At 33.8% G+C, this 26,181-nt stretch overlaps 1 protein-coding gene across 1 annotated transcript in view; it reads right to left on the bottom strand.

Moving 5' to 3' along the window:
• LOC137408750 (putative acyl-CoA synthetase YngI) overlaps nt 1–13,497 on the bottom strand; it is a 30,465-nt gene extending 16,968 nt beyond the window's left edge. The window contains exons 1-7 of the mRNA XM_068095334.1: nt 13,324–13,497; nt 12,387–12,521; nt 10,707–10,864; nt 9,338–9,518; nt 8,261–8,347; nt 4,346–4,512; nt 3,385–3,550 (exon numbers count right to left, since the gene is read on the bottom strand). Coding sequence (XP_067951435.1) covers nt 3,385–3,550; nt 4,346–4,512; nt 8,261–8,347; nt 9,338–9,518; nt 10,707–10,864; nt 12,387–12,521; nt 13,324–13,497 — 1,068 coding nt within the window. The remainder of the gene's footprint in view (nt 1–3,384; nt 3,551–4,345; nt 4,513–8,260; nt 8,348–9,337; nt 9,519–10,706; nt 10,865–12,386; nt 12,522–13,323) is intronic.
• Nucleotides 13,498–26,181: the final 12,684 nt, after the last annotated feature.

Genomic DNA, 26,181 nt, shown 5'->3' on the forward strand with positions numbered 1-26,181 from the left:
CCCAATTTATAGATCTAAAAGACACAGCTACAACGTTACAGATGAATTTGCACACAGTTTTAGTTTATTTTATCAGAAAGTATCAGTATTTTTTCATCATTTGCGGTGGCTTTCCATGCTTGATATGATCTGACTTCTAGGGTATTCTAAGATTGAAAGCGACAAAACTTAATGATGGTTAAAACACTCAGATCAAACGAAAATGAGATAAGGATGTCTATAGATGTAAAGAGACTAACAAAATAATCCATACTCATACATAAAAGTTATGACCTGCAACTATGATGCTTATAAATGCAAGACAGACAGAATAGAGACGCGTAACACTTCAACTTGAACCTAACAGCTGATATTAACTATAGCAGCGATAACAACTAGTTATATCATTTTGCAAGTATTTTTCTTTTCAGCGTTTCAATGAAACGTAATGGTGAGAAAAGTAATGGTGTTCATACTCATAAATAAAGGTTATGACCTGCAATTATGATGCTTATAAATGCAAGACAGACAGAATAGAGACGCGTAACACTTCAACTTGAGCCTAACAGCTGATATTAACTATAGCAGCGACAGCAACTAGTGATGTCATACAGCACGTATTTTTCTTATATTATATTATTCTTATATTATGAGCGTTGTAACATTGAAAGTTTTGTGATTTTAATTTTGCAGCGTTTATATCTACATATCCACTTAGGTATTTTCAAAATAGACCAACAATAAGAAGCTCTTTTCACTGGCAATTTTGTAATTTTACGGGTAGTTTGATAAACTAGATTTATTTTCAAATAAAATTTGCTTATAATTCTTTTCCGCTTTTCAAACAAACTAAGTAAAATACAATGTATTTTCACCAAAACACTTGCTTTGACATCTGACAGTTTTGACATATGTAGCAACTATACCAACTTCATATCTCGAGGTTTCACTCCACCACATTTTTGCTCAATAATTCAATTTTCTCATCATTGTTATCATTATTATCGCTAAGCTATAATTAAGTAAGTTACTGTAAGTATCACTTACTTTACCACCAAACTTACTCATTGTCATGCTTACACTTCCTTCTGGGTGTCTTTAAGATTGATTCACAATGAAAACCTCCTTTACCAATAATTATTATTCTATCATTGAATTAACTTTTATAACCTTTGAGTCTAGATTCAGGGTTTGAGATAGTTTAACATACTAAATTCATAGTGAAATAAAACGAGTTTATAATTTATTTTTAAATTCTCAAACAAATTAAGCAAAATACAATGTCTTCTTACATGAACTTTTGCTCCAACATCTGGCTGTTTTGCTATAAGAAGTAATATATCGAAAAAATTAACTTTGTCTGTTGATGTTTGAGCCGACTATATTTTTGCTTTGGGATTAATTAATATTTATTAAAATTATGAATATAAAATTAATTACAATGATTATAATTGCTATTATCACTAAGCTAAATATGGATTAAATAATGGAGCATTATTGTTAGTCAGTTTTTCCCTTTTCACTCACACACCATTACTATGCAATCATGGTAGATCGACATATGAAAAGCCGCCATTACATCAAAGCATAATAGCTCCTTTTTTAATGACCTGTATTGTAGATAATTACCTGTGTATCGATATAGTAAATGATAGAGCATTATTTTTAGTCACTTTTTCACTCGCACACCTTCATGATACGATGGTAGTGTCATCGTATCATGAAGGTGATCGTTCCATGACATATGGAAATCCGTCAAAAGATTATGGTTCCTTTTGTAATGGCCTGTATTGTAGATAACTACTTGTGTATTGGTATTGTAATACGGAGAATGGCCAGCCAGAGAGGACTAAAAGCCAGGCGTGATCACAAACTAAATTCAGTTCGAGTTTTCAATCCATCAGCATTTTTAATTATGAGGGCTTCCCAGAAGCTGTCTCTTATGATCTGCCAAGATCACAATAAGGAGCATTAAAATATTTCCAGCACTTGGTACTATAACACCTTTGTTGAGGTCAGTTTAAGAAATAGGTATACGCATGTATCATCTCTCCACTCTGTTTACCTTATCACTTTGCTCTGTGTCATTGGAAAATGCTCCAATCAGAAATACAAAGATGATAAAAATATTACAATTTTTTATCTCTCTCTCAAAATTTGTTCATTAAATAGACCGAACTCTAGAATGTACTTCTAAAAATAACAATTTGTCAGCTAAGATTTAAGAGTAAAATTTGCTATGCTAACGACCCATGACAATAGTATTGAGTCTTCGAATTGTAATGTATCTCCGAAATTTTCCTTTTTCTTCAATAAAGGCAACTGTTATTTTATTTTGAAATTTTTTTTATATTTTTAATCTTTCAGATCAGTAATATTTTACATATTGTTACGAAATTCTTCTGTAAGTTTTGCAAAATTGACAATTGCCAAAAATAACTGTTTGTTCAGGTAATGAGGTAACAAAAGTTAAAATATGTGTATAGGCCTATATTATGTAAACTAGAATTTACAAAAATTGATTTTATATTTGATGGAGTATTTGTAGTACTATTATATTGTACATTTCACTCAGCTAAAAATGAAAAAATACTCCCTACATGGTTATATACCATTATAAAGGAGTACATTTCTGCACTCAGAATGACTCAATTGGTAAGATAGTTTTTTGATTTAAACATTAAATACTCAAATATTGTTTGCATAAGCAAAAGCGAAGAGCCTGTCAACAAGAGCTGATTCTACATGCTCCTAATTCTGACCCTACAGTTTATATTTGATAGAGAATTTGTACCATTATATGTGTACTTAGCTCACAGCAGTTAAAAATGAATTATACACACTACTTCTCTATAAGTAGATTGCTGTCTGTCGCTTTCGACAATGAAATATTTGCAATGCATGTTTGGGTCGAGCGGTATACGGTAGAGAAGAGGTGACCCAATTCTTCATATGTACCACTTTCGGAACTGTCAGATTAACCTGAAAGGATGCGAGTGCAACACGTCCAATCTGACAGAGTCAGGTAGCCATTTCATTTGCTCCATGTGTGAAGCACAAAAGGTGGATCTTTAATGTGCCCACATTGTCATGTGGTACACGAGGCCTCCAAGTTATGACTTAGATTCGAAAGACCCAGCAATTTAGGATGGAAAGTTTGCTGAGAGCCTTTTGTCAGATTAATATTAAGCGGGGCTCGAACCACCAACCTCACGGATGACAGAAATAGGTGCCACCACTAGGCTACGTTGACACCCTTTCCTAAGTACTATTGCAATATAACATGATTTATAAAGCTTTTATAAATACAATAATCTTTCCCTCATATCTTAAATGTAAATACTTATATAACATCAATGTAGATCATAGGTAAATGTCACTACTATGTTGCTATTGTGTACTTACCCAAGCCTTTCCAGACAAGAGCCTCTTCAAATTCTCTTTATACCCTCGAGACACAATCTGTGCTCCGTTAATGAAAAGTTTCATCGCAGGGAAGTCGATTTTACTTTTACTTACGTAGGATTTGATAATGTTACTTACAGCGCCTGTAACTGCAAGGTACTCCACTCTGCAACAAAATTATCTCTATTAGATTTAAACTACAAAGTGAATTAAGCTGGTTTCCAGTAATTAAAATGGTTTAAACTGCACACAATATCAAATAATGGTTTAAAAAAAATCATTGCTAGCTGCTTAAACAATCTTCCACCCAATACCCGCTTCCTTAACGAAGAAAGGTATTTTACACACTGTATGTCAAACTACTTATTTTTGTTTTAGTAGTTAGCTGTTGCTCTTTCATTTTTTTAATTTTTTCATGGCATAATTTGTAACACATTTCTGTTTGAAATGAAATTATTGCCAATAAAATAATGTATCTAATTAACAAGTGAAAGAAACAGTAACTTGTAAGGTAGAACAGTAGATGCTATTAGAGTCAAAGTTCCAGAGGACGCTATATATCCTGACCTATAGAGGAGGCCATGTCACAACGCCCTGCTATTGATGACATATCAATAAGTTTATGTTACCAAACAATGCTCAAAGGTATATATTGGTGCAAGAAATGCAACTCTATGGAACGGTGACACAAATTTTATTGGATGAAAATCTATACATTGGCAAAATGGTAGAAAGATTTTTGCTGCCACGACTGACATTGACAGCAAAGGTCAACAATATAAAATACAAGTACAAGAAATATAACTCTATGAAATGGTGACACAAATCTAAATGGCCTGAAACTAGGTTTTTTAGCTAATAAACAAACACCTACTAATTCTCTTAAATTATTAATATCAGTAATAATGGAAAACAAGATGCATAGACACACATTTACTAGAGCTGCAAAACACTGACTCACCCTTCCTTAACCACGCCCTGAATATAGATCATAGCAACCTCATCCGGAGACATGCTCAAATCGATGTCTGGAATGAAAACGCACTTGGAGACCTTGCCAGCAAGAGTCAAGGCCACACATGAGTAACTTTGCAACTCATCAATATTTGGATTCATTGCCAGCATCGGCTACAAAATCAACTTTTGCTTAAAATGTGGTTAAGATACTTCAGACCTCTAACTCCGGCAGGTAAGCGCTACATAGAGCTATCAAACCGAGGTAAATGAAGTAGAAGTGTTATCCAGTCTCTCTACTAGAATGTCTTCAATATCCTATACATGTCTGTAATTGATTTTTATTAAATTAATACTGTTATTATATAAATAAATTGGTGCCATTGAACTAAAGAATGTTACTTGGTCTCTTTAAGAATATGCTACAGCCTCTACACTGCTTATTAAACTACATAAAGCAAACCATCATTGATGCAAAAGGCCAGAAAATGCTATTCGTGATCTGTATAAAGGTATAAAAGCGTCTTCAACACTGCGTTTGTTGTATGTAAGGCGCACTAGCAAAACAAGACACCTAGCCAAGGCAGCTATTATATTCACAGCTTGACCAAGGAAAAGGAATCAGGGCAGACTAAGGATGGGATACAAGAAGTAGTTAAGATTAAAATAAATTTTAGAGAACTAGACACAAACAGATGGTAAGAGACATTGCTACATAGAAGTTTAGCAATATGCCTGAACCATAAAACAGTCATTGTCAAAATTACTGACTGCAGAAGAAAAAGAAAAAAAAAACTTCAAAACTTCTTTAAAAATTGACATTGAAATTCAAAAACACTTTTAATTATTGGTTTTAAAAAATTAAAGAAATAATTGGGACTCGATTTAAAAGGTTAACTTACACAAAATTTTTGTAGATTTTATCAAAAAGTAGCGGTACTTTTTTATCCTTTGTGATTGTTTTTTATGTTTGAGGGGATTTGGTTGCCATCATGTTTCAAGATTGAAATTAATAAAACTTAATCGTGAATAAAACGCTCAAATCAAGCGGAAGTGAGATTATTATGACTATAATTGCAAAAAGACAGACAGAACGGAGACGTGTAACATTGCAACTTGAATGCAATAACTGATATTAGCTATTGCAACACTAGTAACTATTGCAACACTAGTAACTATTGATGTCATTTCATTCATTACTATTTTTCCTCTGGGTGATTTAACCGCGATCAAGTTTTATCGACTCTCCTTTAGAAATACCTCGGCAATAAAATCACCTTAAACATCAAAAATAATTGCAAATGGTACAAAAATACGAATACGTTCAATGAAATCTACAAAAAATTTGTGTAAGTTAATTTTTAACACTGCTGTATAAACAAATGCCTCGGAGAGGTACAGCCTACAAACTAAACTTGAGAGGAAACTACATTCTAGTACAGCTGTATGTATGTCAGCTGTCTCACTTCACAAAAAAGGTGTAACGATGTCTTGAGCATTCTATACAGTGTGGCAAGAAGATGAGTTAACACGCTCTCTTATAACTTCAATGATATGCTATAACAATATTTAGTTATTGTATCATTGACATGTTATTTTAAAGAAAATCTCTCTTTGGAGAAGATATTTTGAAAATCAAAATGCCAATTAAGAGATTAAAACACTCCACCTATAATGAACAATCTGAGGTAGAGGTCTCAACTATGGTTAATGGTGATGTTAAACAGGGAATTCAATCACAAATGTTTACTTGTTTCAGTAGGATATAACTGCACCGCTTCTACCTCTAGAGAAACAGTTGTAAGAAATGTAAAACAGTACAAAATACAAATATCATATCTACATATGAAGCCGCAGTGACTCAAATAAATTTATTTGTGTGCTGACAGAAAAGAAGACTGCCTTTTGCTACAGAAAGTTTGATATTAAGGCTGTACCGTTAAATACAGCCATTATATCAAAAGTTGAATTTTTTAAACGAAAGACAAAACATTACTTAGTACATTAGTACTTGAAAAAACATTTTTAGTACTTGAAAACGTTTTTTTAAGTACTCTATAAGTTAGAATTATTTATATATTAAATATCATTTGATTTACGAAACACTTCTTTTTATTTGAAGATAAGATGTGATCACTGTTACTTAGTCGGAACAATTTTATGATAGTTATACAGTTTTAATAAAACAGCTTATTTAAAACTATTGCAATCAAGGTTACCTTATTTAAATGAATTTATTATGCATGTATAGCATTGGTTTTTGAACATTGTTATCAACGTATTGCATAGCATATAAATTTTATAGGGTTCACCTTACTCTGGTGATTTTATTATTCAAGTCTTCTTTTGGGACAGAAAAACTGGTATCAGCATGAATAGTTGCACAGATATTACTTGCAAATTAAAGCCTTTTGTTATGTGCTTTGGGAGAGTCGAGATGCAAAAAATACTTCGTTAAAACATATCTTGACAACAAATATCTGGAAATATTATATAGTATATTATATATTATATACTAGCACATACTAAATAGCCAAAACCATAAGCTCTCAGATTGACATTTAAAAGTTCTGACTCCTTGATTACCGGCGACCAAGTTTAGATGCTCTAATAGCCACAGCTTTGTGTGTGAGATGTGACCGTAAATTTATCAGTTTGGCTGTCGATCAGCGTGTATGACAGAGCTAATGCTTTAATTCAGCTGTTTGATAAAAGCCTCACTCTTTCCGATGTGAATTTGAATTCATTACCATAATTTTTCTTTTTGGCGTTGCAAAAACTAGTGCTAAAAATATATTAATTTCTACAAGTTTGTCTAAACTATATGAAATGTTCATTGCGTTTAAAACTTTAAAAAACGTTTAAAACTTTGTGCTCAAATACCTGCAACCAAGTGTAAATTATTGCGTTTAACATTTGTCAATGTAAATATTTGGTCTACAAAGTAATGGAAGTCAAGAGTCATATCAGAAAACAATCGACAATTGTCTAACCAATGTTAAATGCATAAAGTGAGGCTGATGCAATGGAGCAGTTACTATCATGAGAGGACAACTCGCAAGTACATACCATTGCATGTGTGTGCATATTTTATTGCGTGTAATTTATAAGTGAAACACAGAAAATAAGAAAACGCAAACAAAGCAAAAAGGACTGTCCGATAGCTCGAAACTAGCGTCAGCCCCACTAGAATTTGCAGAAGAACAGACACAGTTATCAAATCACAATGGCCACCCACACAAAGCCAAGTCATAAAGGTGAAATAAGTATTTATTGAATAGTGCACAACTTAGATTTTAGACCTTTATTAATTTTAAAGTATTGCATTTTAAGAGCATTGCTTGCCTTTAATCTGGTACAGTAGCTGTAATCAATTAACATATTTTTAAAATCAACATCTTCAAAACATTGACCAAATGCAGCACAAGTCGGAATTCAAAATGCATTTTTACAGGAATTATTTTCAATGAAGAAAAGCTATTAATTACTGATGATTTTGGTTTAATTTTAAAAATAATCTTTACTGCTTTTGTCTGTAAAAATTTTTGTTCCAACTCTGTTGAGCCAGTATGGCTCAGAAACTCTATTCCATAAATTAGGTGAGGGTAGAAAAACGTATAGTATGGGTCAATCATTGTTTTGGTGTCAAAGTATTTTTTCACATGGGTATCATTAAAATTACACATTTTTATTTGCTGGTTAATTTTGTAATATGACTATGAAATTATATGTTTTCATCAAGCATTCTTTGTAAAAACTGTGTATGACCTGTTACAGAAATTGGCATTTTGTTAATAAAAACTGAACTAAGGAACCAAGGAGATATCTCTAAGGATTTTTAAAATTTACAAGTAATGTTTTTTGGCTATTTCACACATGAAATTGGAGAAATAGGAATCATTCTAATATACCACTTTCTTACCTTTAAGTTGTCTGATCTTAGCTGCATCAGTTCATTGGCTAGGGAATAGTGGCTATGTGCAACGCACTTAGGCTTTCCTGTACTTCCCTATAGCACAAATATAATAATACATAATTGCAATAAGTTGGTGCAAATTAAACTCTTATGCTTTGAATGGTGGAAAACTGAAACCGGCAAATATTCCAACATAAAAATTTCATTGTTAAAAATAAAATTTTTTTACAAAACCTTTTGTTTATAAATAATATACTTCGGAATATCTTTGTGCATTAAGCTCATAATTATTTCAAGGTATGGCTGTATTGCTATATGTGTATTTTTATTTTTTGTGCCTTTTTTGCTTCACATAAAACAAGGGTTTGTGAGATTGCTCTTATCAACTGTAGGATGTTTGCCGGTGAAAATGACGATAGAAGTTCTTTGATAGATGGATGTACATCAACACAAAAATGCTTAGTTCTCTCTAACTAAGGTTCTGCATGAAACTCACTCAACTGAAGTTTAAACTAGTTATTCCAATTGTGATATTTACATTATTGGAACTTATTTGTTGAGAAACTATTAACCACTTGAAATATTTTATTAACGAGTAGTTCATATAATTTGAAAAATGTTTCATATTGTAACATATGTTCAGCTATTATTTTAGAAAACTACAATGAGGTATGTAAAGAGTCTAGCAAATAAGCTGGCTAACAGATCAAATAAAACAAGTTGCCATTGACAAACATCATAAAAAACAACCAATTTTACAAAGCAAATTGTGGAAATTTATTATAATGCTATAAATTTGTTAAAAGTTTAAAGTTATATTTGCTTAATTTTATGACGAGTTAAAACTTTACAAATAATCAGTAATAAATAACAATCTAGTTGCAGATAGATGCCATTAAATATTAGTCCATAGCTAAACTGTTCAAGTTTGAGCTAGAATAACACCCGATTCTGTTCAATTGTACGCTGTTGGGACACTAAAAAATTAAACAAAACACTTTTTAATGCCTAATAGCTGTACAAATGTTTAACATAAAACTTTATGTCGGGCATATACTTGGGGATTTTAAAACAAACACTTACAGAAGAGAAGTAATGGTGAAATCTGTATTCGGGTTTGACCGACCTTTTCGCTCCCTCAAGTTGTTTATCTGATACAGACTTTCCTATCTCTGTAAGCTGACTGAGAGGGTTTAGACACCTGTGTGCAGGTGCCCTGTCATTGTGGGAATTGTCATAGAATATATGCTCTATGAAGGGAAGCCTAAAAATAGAGTAACATGTCTGGTAAGAAAGATGCAAAAGATGCAGTGTTAAGAAAACTACCATCTGATCTTAAGTATTAGTGTATTATATTAGCGGATTACAACAGTATATAGATTGTAAAACATATTCTTCTATTAGGAATTGACAAAACCTAGTATTAGTGTATTTATCTCTCTATGGTACCCTGACAGTCGAGAGTACAGTGAGAGACAATTATTTGATAAACCATTATGTTCCACCTCGTAAGGCGAAACAAATCATATATCAGGGTAATCATCTCCTGAGGGTTCACTGTATGTTGTTCCTTCATTTCTTATTTCACTAATCTGGCTGAGAAGAATTAGACACCTGTGTGCAGGTGCTTTGTCATTGTGGGAATTGTATATAGTATATATAATATAATATATATAATATAATATATAATATACAAATCCTGTATGATGCAATATTTTTTTCTAACCTCCAATCGTCTCTTCAGATGGACGAACATAATGTATCTTATTTTAGCAAAGATTCGAACAAGTTTGCTACCAGTAGCTAGCATAAAACAAAATGTGCAAAGAACAGAGATTTTTATTTCAATATTTTGTATCTACAAGAATAGTTAAACTCTTCATTCTTCTACTACAGAATTTTTTGCTCGCTTTGCTGGAATTAATGCACGCCAAAACATTTTGCTTAAGCAAACTCAATATTTTTGCTGTAAAAGCTAGTTTTTAGGAATAAAGTTTTGATGCAAAGTTTTTTAGAATCAGCAGAAAGCTCTGCACAATAGTCAATGAATTTGACAGACAAAAGCCATGTTTAATACTTCTTTTAGTTTAGTGAAACAGGCTGCCGTTTGCCAGCTACCAAGAAAAATGCTATCATTTTTTAAATTGGACCAGACTACCGACCTCATTCTCTAATATTAAAATATAGTTATAAAAATATTTGAGGTTCAATCTTGAGAAAAATTTTACAAGCAGTCACATGTTTAGGTCACTATTTACGGTTTTAAGGCAATTTGCAATTTTTTCTTTTATCCATTGCCACCGAAAATGAAAAAATAAAAAAATTCTTAAATTTATTGTGGCGGAATTGTGGGTAGATCTGTTAACCCTGTAACCTGTGATTGATGTTTTTGTATAGATATTAAGGTGAGCCGTTATAAAGGCTTTCCATGGCAAAAGACTAAAAAACTCACTTGTCAGACCTTGGACTGTCTCCAGACTCGCTAAAGAATTTTAGAAAGCTGTTAAAAGTGGTTCCAGAAGCCCCCTCACCAACCATTACTGCTTTTGGCTCCATTAAAGATAGAGTGTTTGTAATTGATACATCTTTAGGTGCATAGATGTACGGGTGCTGAAACAAGATAGGTACCTGTGCAGTTCAACAACAGGACAGCCTCTTAGTACAATGATATGAGCATGCTAAATGATGTACTGATTGACACTCGACAAGCTGATTGAAATATTGCTTGCCATGCTGGTGACATGCACATGGCATTTGATTGGCATCCTAATTGATGCAGTGAGTCACCTATGTCATGAGTAGTGACACTGGTCTTTTGCAGTGGCGCTTGTCATGTGCAGCGACACTTGCTATGTGTAGTCACACTTGCCATGTGTAGTGACATATGTCAGTGAAGTGACACTTGTCAAGTGTAGCGACACTTTTCATGTGTAAGTGACACTTGTCATGTATAGCGACACTTGTCCTGCGTATGTGACATTTGTCATGTGTATGGGACACTGTGAATGAAACTTCTGGTATATTCAGGTGACATATTTAATGGCACCCTCATATATTTGTATTGTTATAAAGATTACAACATTGATTAACATGTCGACAGACAAGCTAGTGATAAACTGGTTGGTAAAATATTTGTTGTATATAATCGTTCTCATGTAAACATGCTAAGAGGGCAAGTGGGTAAGCACTTGGGCTATGACAGTTTAAAAAATAAAACTTGTGCAACCTTACTTTAACTTCATGCAATTCGCTTGAAAAAATATAAAATTGGTAGAACATTTACCGATTAAAAGCTAATCTTACATCAACCACATTTTTAACTTTGTAGCTTAAAAAAAGAGTTAGTCTATTACTGGAAACTTCAGCCTGCTTTTGACAACCTGACACACTTAATGATCCTGTTTTAAAACCTCAGGAAATAATAAGATAATAATGAACTACCCACTCATACGTACTCTACATATTCTATTCGCGAATACCTTGCGCATTATCAAATGGTTTTTGCCAAAGTTAAATGGTTCTTGACAAGGTAAAATAGTTTTTTTGTAAAATTAAAATGGTTTTCGCTAAAGTAGAGTGTTTTTGAAGAAGAAATTAGTTTTTGCTAAATTAAAATGTTTTTTTTTTGCTAAAGTAAAGTAGTTTTTGCTGAAAAAAGGGTTTTGCTAATGTAGAATGCTTTTTTGCCATCAAAAGTATTTTTTGCTGAAGCAAAAGGTTTGTGCAAGATTATAATGATTTTTGCCAAAATAAAGTGGTTTTTGATAAAATAAAATTGTTTTTGTCAAAGTAAAATAGTTTTTGCTAAAGTAAAAATATTTTTTGCTGAATTAAAACGAGAGTTAGTCTAGTACTGAAAAGTTTAACTTATTTCCTGCAACTAGGCAAGCTTATAGAAAATCTTAGAGAATAATAGGACAATAATGTTCTACCTACTCATACATAGCGGATATCAAAAGGTTTTTGCTAAAGTAACTTGGCTTTGACAAAATTAAAATGGTTTTTGCCAAGGTAGATTTTTTGATGAATTAAAATTGTTTTTTGCTGAAGTAAAATGGTTTTTGCAAAAATGCAACCGTTTTTGCTAAAGCAAAATTCCAAAAAGAGGTAAGTGACAAGAAACTTTACTTACAGCAAAAGCCACACCAATAGCACTGCAGGCTGCGAACACGTTAACTGCTTCTATCGTAGAACATCCAACTACAGCAAAAGTATCTTCACCTGGAATAAGGCCCAGGGCCAACATTCCCTTAGCATAGCCATCTGCCTGCAAGTATGCAATAAATTTAAAGGTTGTCAGTGAATGTAATATTGCTCCAATCCATTATAGTTCTTTTAGGTTACAATGCTTTTGCTAGAACTAAACTTTGCTGACAAATATTTGTGAGTGATTCTGATCTTAAATTTTGGAATGGATTAATAAAAAAGTAAATAAATCAATCAATCAATAAATTAGTGACTGACTAAATCAATAAATGAATGAATCCATGAATGATTGAATGAATGATCGAACGAACAAACAAGGGACTAAATGAATCAGTGCGTGTACTGGTGCGAGTGTGTTTGCGTTTGCATGTGCATGTGCATGTGCGTTTGTGGGTGTGTGGGAACAGTTGTGTGTGTGAGCAGTGGCCAAGTGAACAGTGTGTGTGTGCGTGCATGTGTGCGTGCGTGTGTGCGTGCGTGTGTGGTATTCTTAATCAAAAAGTGTAAAGTGTTTTGTAAACTTAGTAAAATAGTGAGCATTGTGTGTGGTATTTTGGTAAACTTGCGAATCATCAATAATTTCAACACTTGGTTTGAATGTCCTATTACCATTTATCACTTAAGTCTTATAATGGATGTTGTTCAACGCTTGCTTGAGGTCAGTCAAAAATGTATGGGATATTTTTAGAAAAACACTAGTATGGTGTGAGCAAGTGCATTTCTCATCCCATATAGACAAAGAGAAACAGTTCTGGTAGCAGTTGTAAGTACAACATCTATTTATATTCATACACTATAGCACCCCTTGGAGTTGATCCAAAATATCCTTTCTTTAAAAACAACAAACACTACACACTCCTTACCTTCTCTAGTATCTCTGTGGTGGTGAACCTTCTATTTGTTTCCAAGTTGACCACCTCACCAACTACTCCCCTTTTTCTAGCTCTCTCAAAGAGCTCATTTAAGACCAGGTCTTCTTGGATCGGATGGCTAGGATCAGTGGCATCCACATAGCTCTTGGTTAGAGGTTCTGACATCTGCGCAAGGAAAATCAATTTTACAATTTCAACTTTCTTTAAAAACATCAAGTACTATGCAATCCTAACCTTAACTTTTGGCTAGAGGCCTTAACATCTGGATAAAGAGAGATAAATATCACAGTAATATATCCAATACATATTTTTATGAAAGTTTATAACCCTAGTTGGTCCTGACAGTCATGCTGTTGGTATGTGTTCTAAGCTTTGCTTCAGGATAGAAAAGTTAGGCGACTACAAAGACACTGCTCTCCAATTGCATAATTCTGATTGATCAAGTTCAAGAAACCAAACTAGGATCATAACTACAGAAACCTTCGCAGGTTCATTTGCAACCAGCACCCTATTTTTGTCGTAACCATTTTTAAGCATTCATCACAATTCCATAGGTCCACACAGAAATACATGTAGCAATAAACACTATAAAGCATTTGTTTAATGTTTCCTTTTAGAAAGAAGACAACTTATCATAGATGTATTTATTAGGGAAAGTTTTACCTACAACATGTCTGTCATTGTTTTACCATATATTGTGTCTCTTTCCTACTAAAAGGTACTAGCTTTCTTTATCATATAATATAAAACACAGAGCCCTATTTAACCTGCTGGCATACCATGTGTGATAACTGGTGTTAGCTGACTTTGTGATAAAATGTTCCAATTTGAGCTGGTTACTACGATTAGCAGGTTAAATAGAAACTTGCACAGTGATATGATTGCCAGGATGTTTCAAGATTAGAATTGATAAAATTTGATCGTGACTAAACCGCTCAGAAGACAAATATGTGGGAAGTGATGTCATTAGTTGCTACCGTTGCTACCGTTGCTATAGGCTAATGCATTCAAGTTACAGCGTTACTCGTCTTTATTCGGTCAGTTTCTTTACCATTGCATATTAAATGCTATGATTGCACTTTTGCTTGATCTGAGTGTTTAAGTTGTGATCAAGCTTTACTAATTTTAATCTTAAAACATCTTGGCAATCTGATCATATCAAACATCAAAAACAAACACAAATGGTAAAAAAATACCAATAGTTTCTAATAAAATTTGCAAAAAAATTCTGCACAAGTTTTTGTTTAAAATTCCAATAAAAATGTCACGCGGGTTCAATTAATTTATAAAAACATAAAAAGAGAAATGTAGGTTTAACAGTACTTATCACTAAACAGCACAGCAAATCCGTTAGTAAAAGCAAGTGTTCTGAACTACAGCTTCCCTAACTATTAGCACATTCACTTACACTCATGTGATGTTGCTCTGCTAGGTAAAACTAAAATCTTCTGGAAGCTGGCAATATATTATAGAATTGAGTCACATGTTTGTGATGTCACAATTTCCAACCCTTACATAAGCTATTACTAATACCATGACAGTGGAGTATGTCATGATAGATTATCAGGTCTAGTAACTATATTGTGCACCCAGGTTAGAGTTTTTGTTTTACAGTTTATTCACATCGATGTAGAACAAGGCGGTTTTTGTTCTTCCCTCATTACGATATTTTTTTCTGTCATTTTATATCAACCACAGCGCCTCCAGAAAATCCAATTTAGCGACCGATGTGCTGAATATGTAAGAATAACAAAGATGCCGATATGCTATTCACTAAAATCCCTCCCACAATGCCTGAAAGAGATATGATGCGCGCGCTCTCTAAGCTCGACATTTTTTGTGTTTCATACATTGCCATGTGTCTTAAGATTAATAACGAAGTCAAATGAAGAAGCTAGAATTATAACAATATTCATAAGCAGGTCGTAACCACTAAATACAGGTAGGTAACTATAATTACTAAAGTTAATACCATGTTTTGTTATTAATCTTTAATATGTACAGTATGGATATAAAATTTTGGTGCTTTTTATGAGGGGGTGTTTGCACTAGATAATTACTATGGGTTTCTATATCTCTCTATACGACATTTTCGCTTTATGACGGCAGCTCTGAAACAAATTAATGTTGAATGGCGGGGTTACATTGCGTAAACTGCAATGCAAAAAAATTGCTATTAAATATACAAATACACAAAATAAGCTGCTACTGATATTCTGATATTCTAGTGTGCAGTGAGAGATCATGCGGTCTAATGACCACATAGACAATTATTCATAAGTGCCAGAATGTGGTCATTCAGTGCAGTTGTTAGACTAGTCTATTGTGCTGAATGTCATGAGTTTGTATCTTGTATGATGCAATCCTTTTCTCCCAACGTTCAACTGTGACTTTGGACCAACAGACAGATAACCACAGCTCTTATTATAGTAAAGATTATATTTCAGCTGCTACTGCAGCTTGAAGTAACCCTTTTATAAAAAATATTTCTCTTCCATATTTAACAGTGTGTGCTCTAATGAGTTGAATTCTGTGATTTAATATAGTTTTGATATAATTATATAATTCATAAACTTGATACAACACACCAACCTTTCTCAATCTTCTCACTCTCAGTCTCTCTCAAAGTTAAGATCAACTTTCTTTTTTTACTTTGCGCAGGTTGTTCCTCACAGCTAGTAGAATATGGTGAACTAGTCTGGCAAAGTAGTTTAAACTTTCTTACAGTGTGAATGCTATGCTAGCTATGCATATACGCCTCCTTAGATAACTGTCTTCTATCAGCTTAGCTAGCTGATAAGGTGGTCTGCCGGCAACCACAGTCTATGAAACTACCGACCAGTTTATAAATGTTATAGTCAATACATATTCACTCAAAAGTTTAAAGAAATATGTAGCAGTTAGACAAGTGTGTTTATCAATGAAACAAACTCCTTTCTAATAGACCTAAATATAGCCTCTCTGGATTAAGAAAACAACCCGTTCTATAACAGATGAAAACAGATCTCTTAAATTAAATTCCTTGTCATCCTGAAATACTTAACATCGGCTGAGGGTACTTCCAAATATATATATAATATATTTTATTTTATATAAAATAATATGTTTGGTAAATATTATACATAATATTATATGTAACATACAATTTATATAATATTCATTATATTTTATGTATTATACATAACATAATATATATAATAAGTATATTTTATATGTATATATTCTATATAAATAAATATCAGTTCTGTCATCATTCATTTTTACAGTTATAGCGATAAAGTTATAGTAATGAACATTACTATTAAATTAAATTTAAACTTAAATTTATAATTTAAGTTTAAAGCTTGAAGCATAACGCAACAATTATAACGCATTAACATTTATAAGCAAGCTAGCTTTCGACAGCATTTGAAAGGTTCTTATTAAAGTGCATATTTAGACTAGCTTAAGTTACTCTAATTCACTGAGTAAAGCAAGTTAGCCAATGGCAACTAAAGTTAGCAACTAATACTAAATTTTCTGTGGAAAACCTTTTTAAAACCAGTGCAAAGCCGTGCATTCAACTAGTATATATAATGTATTGCATAATGTAACATATGTAATATATCACATGTATAATATATATATTACATATGACATGAATAATATGTATATTATACATATAAAACAAATGTATAAAAAGGTGTGATGTCAATGAGGGATTACAGCAGTAGATCTCATGCTAACAGGAAGTAGATCTCACACTGAAGGAGCACCTATAAACCTTACCATAACTAGTTCTAACTAACTGTGTGGAGTGATGAGGTAAACATATAGCAACGTCAAGTGAGGTCTGTACTCAAAGAAATCAAACAGCAATATTAGTAGCAGATTAATTTCATAAGCAACCTTATTTTTGACCTTGATTCATGCATGACTAAGCCCTCCTAAAGGTGCAAACACACTAGGCGATGTTTAGTGCAATATCTCGCAGCGTTGCGCTAATCTGTGCTAGAGCTCGCTCAGCGAGCTCATGCAGAGCGATGACGCTAGAAATGCTCTATCACATTTCTATCACGAGTGAGATGCTTTTCGATTGGTTGGTTTTTCCCAGAATGCAATTCTATTACTGATAATCTTTTCGTAACAGTGTTCACCAATGTACAGCATCAACATTTTGCTATTTTGTCACAATTGAAACATCATCAAAATGAATACTGAATTGTTCATAAATTTAATAAAAGCACTCTCAGTCCTGTACAGCACAACACACAAAAGTTAAAAAGACACCCAGTTGAAAACCATCATTTGGAGTCAATCACTGCGCAGGTTGACCATCTGAGATTGGTAAATATTTATTTTACTAAAAATAAAAACCTACTATAAAGTTAACAATATATAAACATTGTGAAAATACTACTGTTAAAAATACAAGAATCGTTTTTTCTCATTACTTCTTGGAGTGAACAATCCATGAAAGTAAGATAGGGCTAATAACAAAAGCGGAAATTGTTTACGTCGTTGTCTAGAAGGGGCCATATTGACCTAAATTTATTAACAACTCCGAAGGAACTGATGATACAGAATTTTACTGGTAGTTTGTGAGCGTTTCCCCGTTATCGTTTTCTGGTAAATCGCTCAAGTGTGTTTAGACACACTCCAGCGATATCTCTGCGCTCCTCATGACCTAGTCAAATCGCCTAGTGTGTTTGCACCTAAGGCTCCCATTTTCTGCTGGTTTGTCTAACTACAAGGCTTTGGTCTCGTGAGCACCGCCAATTGCATTACCAAATCTAGCACATATTAACCAAACGATATTTCCAGCTTTGCTTCGTAGATTAACCCTAAAGCCTTGATATATACAATTCGGCACTTTGATACATTTTTGATCTATATAATTCATTAACTAGATAAAGTTTTGATATATATATATATATAATTCATCAAGTTGATAAAGTTTGATATATATAATTCATCAAATTGATAAAGTTTGATATATATAATTCATCAAGTTGATAAAGTTTTGCTTATGTATAAATCTTAAACTTAATAGAGTTTGATGTACTTGTATATAATTTATCAACTTGCTACAACATACTAACTTCTCCCAATCTTCTCTCTGTCAGCCTCTTTAAAACTTTACTGTGATTTTCTTTTCAAATTCATGTAAGTTTTTTCTTAAAGAAAAAGTTAAAAATCATGAACTAATATGGTGAAGCAAGTACGTAACCGAAAATTTTGTACAACATGAAGGTGATCCTAGCTATGTGTATCAATTTCTCAAAATTTAGTTTAAATTTCCTTACTGCCTTCATGTAGGTTATTCCATACAGTAAAAGGTAAATATGGTGAGCTAATTTGGTGAAGTAAGTAGTTTAGACTCCCTTACAGCGGGAATGATATGCTAGATATGTGTATATACGCCTCCTTAGATAGTTGTCTTCTATCAGCTTAGCTAGCTGATAAATTGGTCTGCCGGACATCACAATCTATAAAACTACTGTTGAACTTTGGTATTTAGTTGTTAAAAAAGTCTATAGCATTTTGGTAAGTCGAGAAACTTGTTTAGGTGTATCTAAACTACTGAATAAGAAAACAGAAAGTAGGGAATAGCATCAATAAGAAAAGAAAATATAAAACTAAATCAAACTACCAAACCTCTTCAGAAAAAAAAAGGTTTAGATACTGAAAGGTAATGCTCTAACTATAAAAACACCAAACGTTATTCAAATCCACTCAAGAAAGCACTTGCTCTATTTTAGAGCAGGCTGTCCTTAAGATCAGTTTTAAATGAATTTTGTATGGGTGCTTTTCGTGTTTTTTTATGGCGGACAATAGATAATCATTTGCTTCATGACTGATAACCTTTGTAAGGAGCAAGTTATTTTCTGAGGAACTACAGTATATTGAATGTGGTTGTAATTACTCTTCTGGTGAATAAAATGAACTGCCTAGAATTTGCTTAGCGCAATGCTACATCTTCAGAGAATGATGTCTGTTCCATATAAATTGTTGAGTTCATACACTGGGTAATATCGCTGATAGAAATATTTTCCTAGTAGAGTGTGTGCTGAGTTCAGCTGTAAGCAATGGCTTGATTAGGTTCCATTTCCAAGAGATAATGTTCAGTGCCTGTGATTTCTGAGCATTGAATGTGAGAGACTTATCTGTAGGGAGACCAATAACCTTTGCTTCACTAGTACAAGACACTATTTCACCATTTATATTCACCCTGTTTTGTACTCCACGAAAGTTGAGCAAATCAGTTTTAGAGCAGTTCTGCTTAATCCTCCATTTCTTTATCCATCGTGTAATTTTATAGCAATTTGCTTGACACTTTCTCTCTAGAAGAGACAAAGTGGCAAAACATGGGCACATTCTGTGCCCATGTTATGACACTGCTACCATCTGCAAATTGCATTGGTAGACCACTTATGCTGTCTAGCATATCCCTGGTAAATATGATAAACAAGAGGAGAGATAGAACCATATCTTGGGAGAGTTCAGTATGACATGACATTTGATCAGATGTGTGCTTATCGACAGTGATAAAAATTATGCTTTCTGTTAAAAATCTTAGAATAGGTTTGTGTATAGGCCCCTCATTACCACGCTCCTGTAGTCTGTATATCAAGCTGTTATGCCATACACTTTCAAACTCCTTTTGTAGGTCGATGAAAATGCCTTATATGCTTTGTTTCTTTTATTCTAGTGTTTGATAATACATGTAGTTATTATTTTGGTCAAGTACGCTGAAGTACTGTTGCTCTTGTGAAAGCCATGCGGTGTATTGGAAGTGTATTACTTTTGTCAACATAGTCTCTCAGATGACTTTTAATAATCGGTTCTATAACTTCACCTACATATGGGCTGATGGTTTTATGAATGTTATATGGGCTGATTGTTATAGGTCTAAATGAATGAGTTTTTGTATATGATTTTTACCTGGTTTTCTTAGAAAAATAACGTTGTTACCATTTTACCATAGCTATCTTTGGGTTTGCAAACTCTTTTTGCATAAAATGTGTAGCAATATGGAGAATTGAATTCCCCAATGTTTTATCACTAGTGAATGTAGTCTACCCGCATGTGTACTTTTTTGTGTTATGCTCATTTTACTTATGGTATTTATTGTTTTATTTACTGTAATGCATAAGGAAAGTGTGTTATTTGTGACTTGTGAATCACATTGTGATTGAGAAGTTTCATGATCTACAAAATGTTTTGTTCTGAATCAAAGTTTCTCTCCTTAAGATGTTTGCTTTTGATGATATCTTTGTATAGTAGTTGAGCTTTATCTTAGTCATCCGTTATGATCTTGTTTTTATTAATGAACATGGTGATTAAGTAAAGAGCCTTTTTGCAGCTAAATTTTATTTTGACACTGCATAGTTTGGTTTTATTCTCGCCTCTTGTCCTGCAAATTGCGAGACTACCCCCATGTTTTTCTTGTACAAGTTTGGCTTACTAGTTGTCGTCAATGTCCAGCAGAATGCCGATTGCAATGCTAAATACATTATCTTTTCCAGACCGTTTTCTAGTTTTGCAGGCCTTACACCCTCCAAACATACCATTGCTCCATTTGTATATTATGATTTAGCAAATATTGTTTGCACCCCGTTTTATGACTACTCTATGATCTTTTATACCATACCTCACTGTTCTATCAACAATGACTGGTTTACAATGTCATTCTATTGCGCTTTTCACTTATCATCCCCAACATAACTAGATGTCTGCAATTTTTTCTTCTACTACACATTTCTTCACATAAAAAAATAATTTCATTTGGTTGTTTTTTGTGGTTATTCATCTTGTTTTGTGAGTTGGCTGAGTTGCTAGAAGTACTTTCGCTAGGTTTTGCAGCCCCAGGGCCTTTCCAAGCATTAACGCTTTCCTTTAAAATTTTTATGTTTAGTTTTCTTATTTTTGGACCTAATAAAGACATCAGCTGCTAATTTTCTTTTTCAAGCTTTTCAACAATATTTTCAAGCTGCTTGATACAAGAAAGAGTGGCTGATAGTTCAGATCTTAGTTCTGCTATCTTAGCCTGATCTTTTAGTTCCATCAAATTTTCAACTTTTACCTGTGTTCGTTTTCGGTTTACTTCCTTTGTCTCTTTTGTGTATAATATGTGCTCCTCATTGGCTGGACACTCTGACAGCAAACTTGCTGCAATTTTACTACCATCTTTGCTTTGCATTAAAACTTGTTCATTCATACTAATCTTAGCCATTATATTTGGGGATTTCTCGTCTTAGGTGACTGGAGAGTGTTGTTCAGCTGATACGCTTAGGGACAATCTGCTGGCCGTAGTGAGTAGAGCAAGTGATTTCTTGAGTGGATTTGAGTATCGTTTGGTGTTTTCATAGGTTTTTTGAGATACCTTTCAGTATCTCAACCATTATTCTCTGAAAAGGTTTGACACTGTATTCGAGGGTCATTAATCCTTGTACATAGATTGTGCCATTGTCATTTACTGTGATATATATATATATATATATATATATATATATATATATATATATATACATGGGTTCATGTATACTTCTAAAGTGTACGCTTGTTTTGTTAGCAAGTCAATGTGCTTTGGAGCCCTACGCATTGTTTAGTTTGTTTGCTCAGTTTTTCACATGATCCGGATGACCATATATTGCAAAGCTATCAATGTGTTGACAAGACACTGTGTAATTATTGATTTTCACATAAATTTTACTATCATGTACAAAATGATTTTGTTCATTTGCGTGAAGGCATAGGTCTTGCAAGATCTAGTAGTTAACTCTGTGTGGAGCTTGCAGAATGTCATTGCAATGCATTTGATTAACCAAACTGTTTTTGTCAGGATGGCATTTTTGAACAAGATTAATAAAGTAATTTTTCACTGTTCTCTTCTGCACTGTAATGTCAAGTTCATTTTTTGGCAAGTTCTTCAGTAGCAAAAGCGTCTAACAGCCAGTTGCTGTGTTAGCTATTGGATCGGCAGTATCTTGGAATTTACTAGGAGTGAGGCCACATAGACAAGCCTGCAAGTGGTTGTCTTCAGCATATCTGGTTATGTCACAAAACTCGGCAGATGGTACATGCTTCATTTTTGTTCAATAAGATTTTCCACAGTTGCTCAAGTGCAGCTAGTCTGACTTACAGGCTGCACTATTCACGACATGTTAAGCAGAGCAATTATAACGTACTAGTACTACCGCTGCACATCACTCACTTTTGCCCTAGCTCACATGCGGACAGGTCTGATGTGTTTAACAACAGTGATGTTTCTACAAAGAAACTAGTTTAAATAGTAATTGCTGTCTCAAAATATAGCTATAAATATACCAGTAAAAATTTCTTAGATAAACGTAATGTAGGGGCAATATAAGGAAAGTGCGACTCTCCAATTTAAAGTACCAAAAATATCTGAGACTAAAATGGCCTCCATCTTGACATCGCTGACCTTCTGGCCCTATGACCCAATGACCTTTTGACCCTATGACCATATGACTCTACGACGGTATGACCGTATGACGGTATGACGGTATGACCTTATGATTGTATGATCGTAGGACCCTTTGACACTCTGTCCCGATCACCCTATGACTGTATGACCGTATGACCGTATGACCGTATGACCGTATGACCGTATGACCTTATGACCGTATGACCGTATGACCGTATGACTGTATGAACCTATGACCCTCTTGATCTTTATAAAGTAGTGAGGTACAAATATAACAATGTTAAGTGTGGTCTGTACAAATTCAATCAGCAATAACATAGCCAGTAAATTTCATAAGCAACCTAATTTTTCATCCCTATTTATGCATGACTATAAGCCCGCCTAAGACCTTCATTTTCCGCTGGTTGGTCTAGTGACAAGACTTTGGTCTCATGAGCACCGCTACCTTAATTACCAAATTTAGCAATGTTTCTAGTTTTGCCTTCTAAATTAGACCAAAATTTGTTGTCAAAATAAAGTAACCCGGTCTAAATCTAGAGGCCAACTCGAAAAATAATGCTAGAAGTTTGACCTTTGTGCTATTGGTCAATCAACATCGCTAGGCTCTAAAGTTAAAAATGTCACAAAATAGCAAATAACCTACTAGGATGTAAGTTTGAAGAATCTCATCTGAATAAATTAACTCGCTGTTAAAATCGATATTAGTAAGCCTTCTGCAGAGGGAACTACCACAGCAATAAGCCTACTCACTCTACTCTCTCTATTTACTCTACTAACCCACTGATACAGATGCTGTTTGAATTAGACGTTTCAGTAACAATAGAAGTGTGCATCTAGCAACGGTTTTGTGAGGTGACAACTTTGGAAGCTTTGTATGAGCTATTGTTTGAATTGTCTTGTCTTTAAATGCTAGCTATCTATATACTATAATAAAAGCTGTGTCCTTCCAGTGAAACTCAGAAAAAAAGATTGTATTGTGCTAGATTAGAACTCACACGCTCAGCTTGGTAGACTGACACCATAACACCTGCATCAATCAACTGTTTTGAAGCATTGCCAAGTAATTATGCAGATAGTTGCTTACTACGCTTTATCAACACACTTGACAATCTCTCAGAGCATACTAGACTTTCAGAGTACTTCTACTACACAACAAGATGCCAATAAAATATTAACACGTAACAAGAGCCATTTCTGTCTAGTTGAAGCCACAGTTGGTTGGGTGTTGGAAAAAGTGGTACCACTTGGGTTTTGAACTCACAACTTCCAGCATGCTAGCCTGACGCTCTAACAACTGCACCACCCAACCACACACCAACATTTGCAAATAGTTGTGCCGATGCTAATTATACCTGACGATCTTTCATGCACCGTCCGACTACCAGGGCACTAGTAATTTTAATTTGAAATTCTTTGATTATCATACTTTGGTAGGTTGCTGAGTCGCAGCATCTTTTTGATAAATCCAATAATTTGCAACGCAAAATGACCAAAGGACTATGTTCTGTTTGAAAAGACACATACCATAAAACTGCTATTTGAACGCAATCATGACACTCTATTTTTCAACCATTCTCTTATTATGACAGTCAAATAAAGGTGGTGTTCAACTAGAGGCTGACATTGTATTTTTCTAACAGCTCGTCAGAATTTTGAGAAGATGAATTTAATCCTTTTACCGTCAAAGCGAGTGTTGTCTATATTGTGCACTCTCCTTCAGGTGGAGTGACATTAACCATTTTGGATGAAATAAATCTGCTAATTTATCTCTAACTTGTAAAATATCCCTAAATAAATGTGCATTGGAAAGCCAAGAGATATTTTTTCCAGTTGATATCTATTGCTTGCAATAAACCTGCAATGATATTATGGCCTGTGCCATACTTTGCAATCTAATGGAGCTTTCAATTTATTTTAATTCAATTCGTTCTAAATTTGAAAGCATATTTTTGTTTTATAACTATACTTACCGATGTTGTATGAAAGCTCATTGCACTCATTTATATATTTGCTATAGTTTGCAGCCAAAGCAAGTTTTTTATGTGCAACAAAAAAGGAGTTATGGGCGTGATCCATTGTAAGCCACGTTAGAATGGCCGCAAAGATGCCATCAAATATTATGCTGCAAATCTGCAGATTTATAAGTTATATAACCAAAGTCTAACAAATGCTACAAATGCTTATTTACGAACGAGTGACTAACAAACCATACTTATAATACATACAGAAACAAATATTAACATTTTTGAAGCAAAAATATTTGTTGTAGCTGTAGTGAAATAGACACTGCCGGCTACATTTTAGAAAAAACTTATACTGTGTTTCAGTAATCTTTGGTAGCAGTAGTTGTTACGCGCATATTCCTATATTTAGCCGTTTATTTTCCTTGTGTATTAAATATTCTTTGCCATAACTTATGTAATTGCCATTAAGAGTTTGACCATGCTATCTTATGTAACACTTTATGTTGTCTTAGGACAACCATATAAAAGGCTGGCTATGTTTCTGAGATGGCAGAGTAGCCCTTGGCTGTGACTGTACTAGTTATATACAAATATACACTAAAGCACTCTACTCTCACGCATTATTATATCTGAGCCTGCAAAAGGGAACTAGCTAGTGTGCCGTGAAAGACCGGGCAGCGTCTCTTACAGTATTTGCATACCCTAGGACACTTATGCATTCGCCTCATCTAACTTTTGCATTTTCGCGGTGTCATCCTCTCGCGAAAATTTCATGTACAAAACTAAACTATCATAACGAATGAGCAAATATGCGGAATTAAATAGATTTGTTCATTGATAGTCCAAGAAACAAATGGCAGCAAGCGATCGAATTGCATTATCGACCTTGTCCACACAATTTTACCTGCGGTTCACAATTACAAACTAGTCCCAAATTGATATTTTTTTCTTATCGGTGAACTGAACCTGAGAAATCTAATTATGTTTGTTCCACTGCATTTATTTTCACATCACTATATTTTCGCACTCATCAGAGCTGCGAAATCAAGTTGTAGCAAAATTTTACTCTGTATGCTACTCACGAAACTAAATACTAGCGAAATATAAGTGTCCTAGGATAGTATGCTCGCCCAGTTGCGTTCAACGGCTGCTTTTGACAGAACAAAGGTTTTCTGGCTGTTCAATACCTTCCACTATGCCTTCTGACCTCAAATTTTTTTCTGCTTGCCAAAATAGTCAATATTAGCGTCCAAAGAATTTTTTGAGCAGAGCAAAACCTTTACGCGTTGCTTTGCACAACTGATAAACTAGTAGGGTACACGCAACTAATTCATCCGGAACTATTGTGGGGAAATGTCAGCTATTTCTCCTACATCTGATTGTGGCACTGCAGAGTTAGTGGGAAAGTAGAGTTTTGCAATAACTAATTTCAACCTGCAGATGCTCCGCCATCGG

Source organism: Watersipora subatra, chromosome 11 (assembly GCF_963576615.1).
Source record: "Watersipora subatra chromosome 11, tzWatSuba1.1, whole genome shotgun sequence".
Classification (NCBI taxonomy): Eukaryota; Metazoa; Bryozoa; class Gymnolaemata; order Cheilostomatida; family Watersiporidae; genus Watersipora; species Watersipora subatra.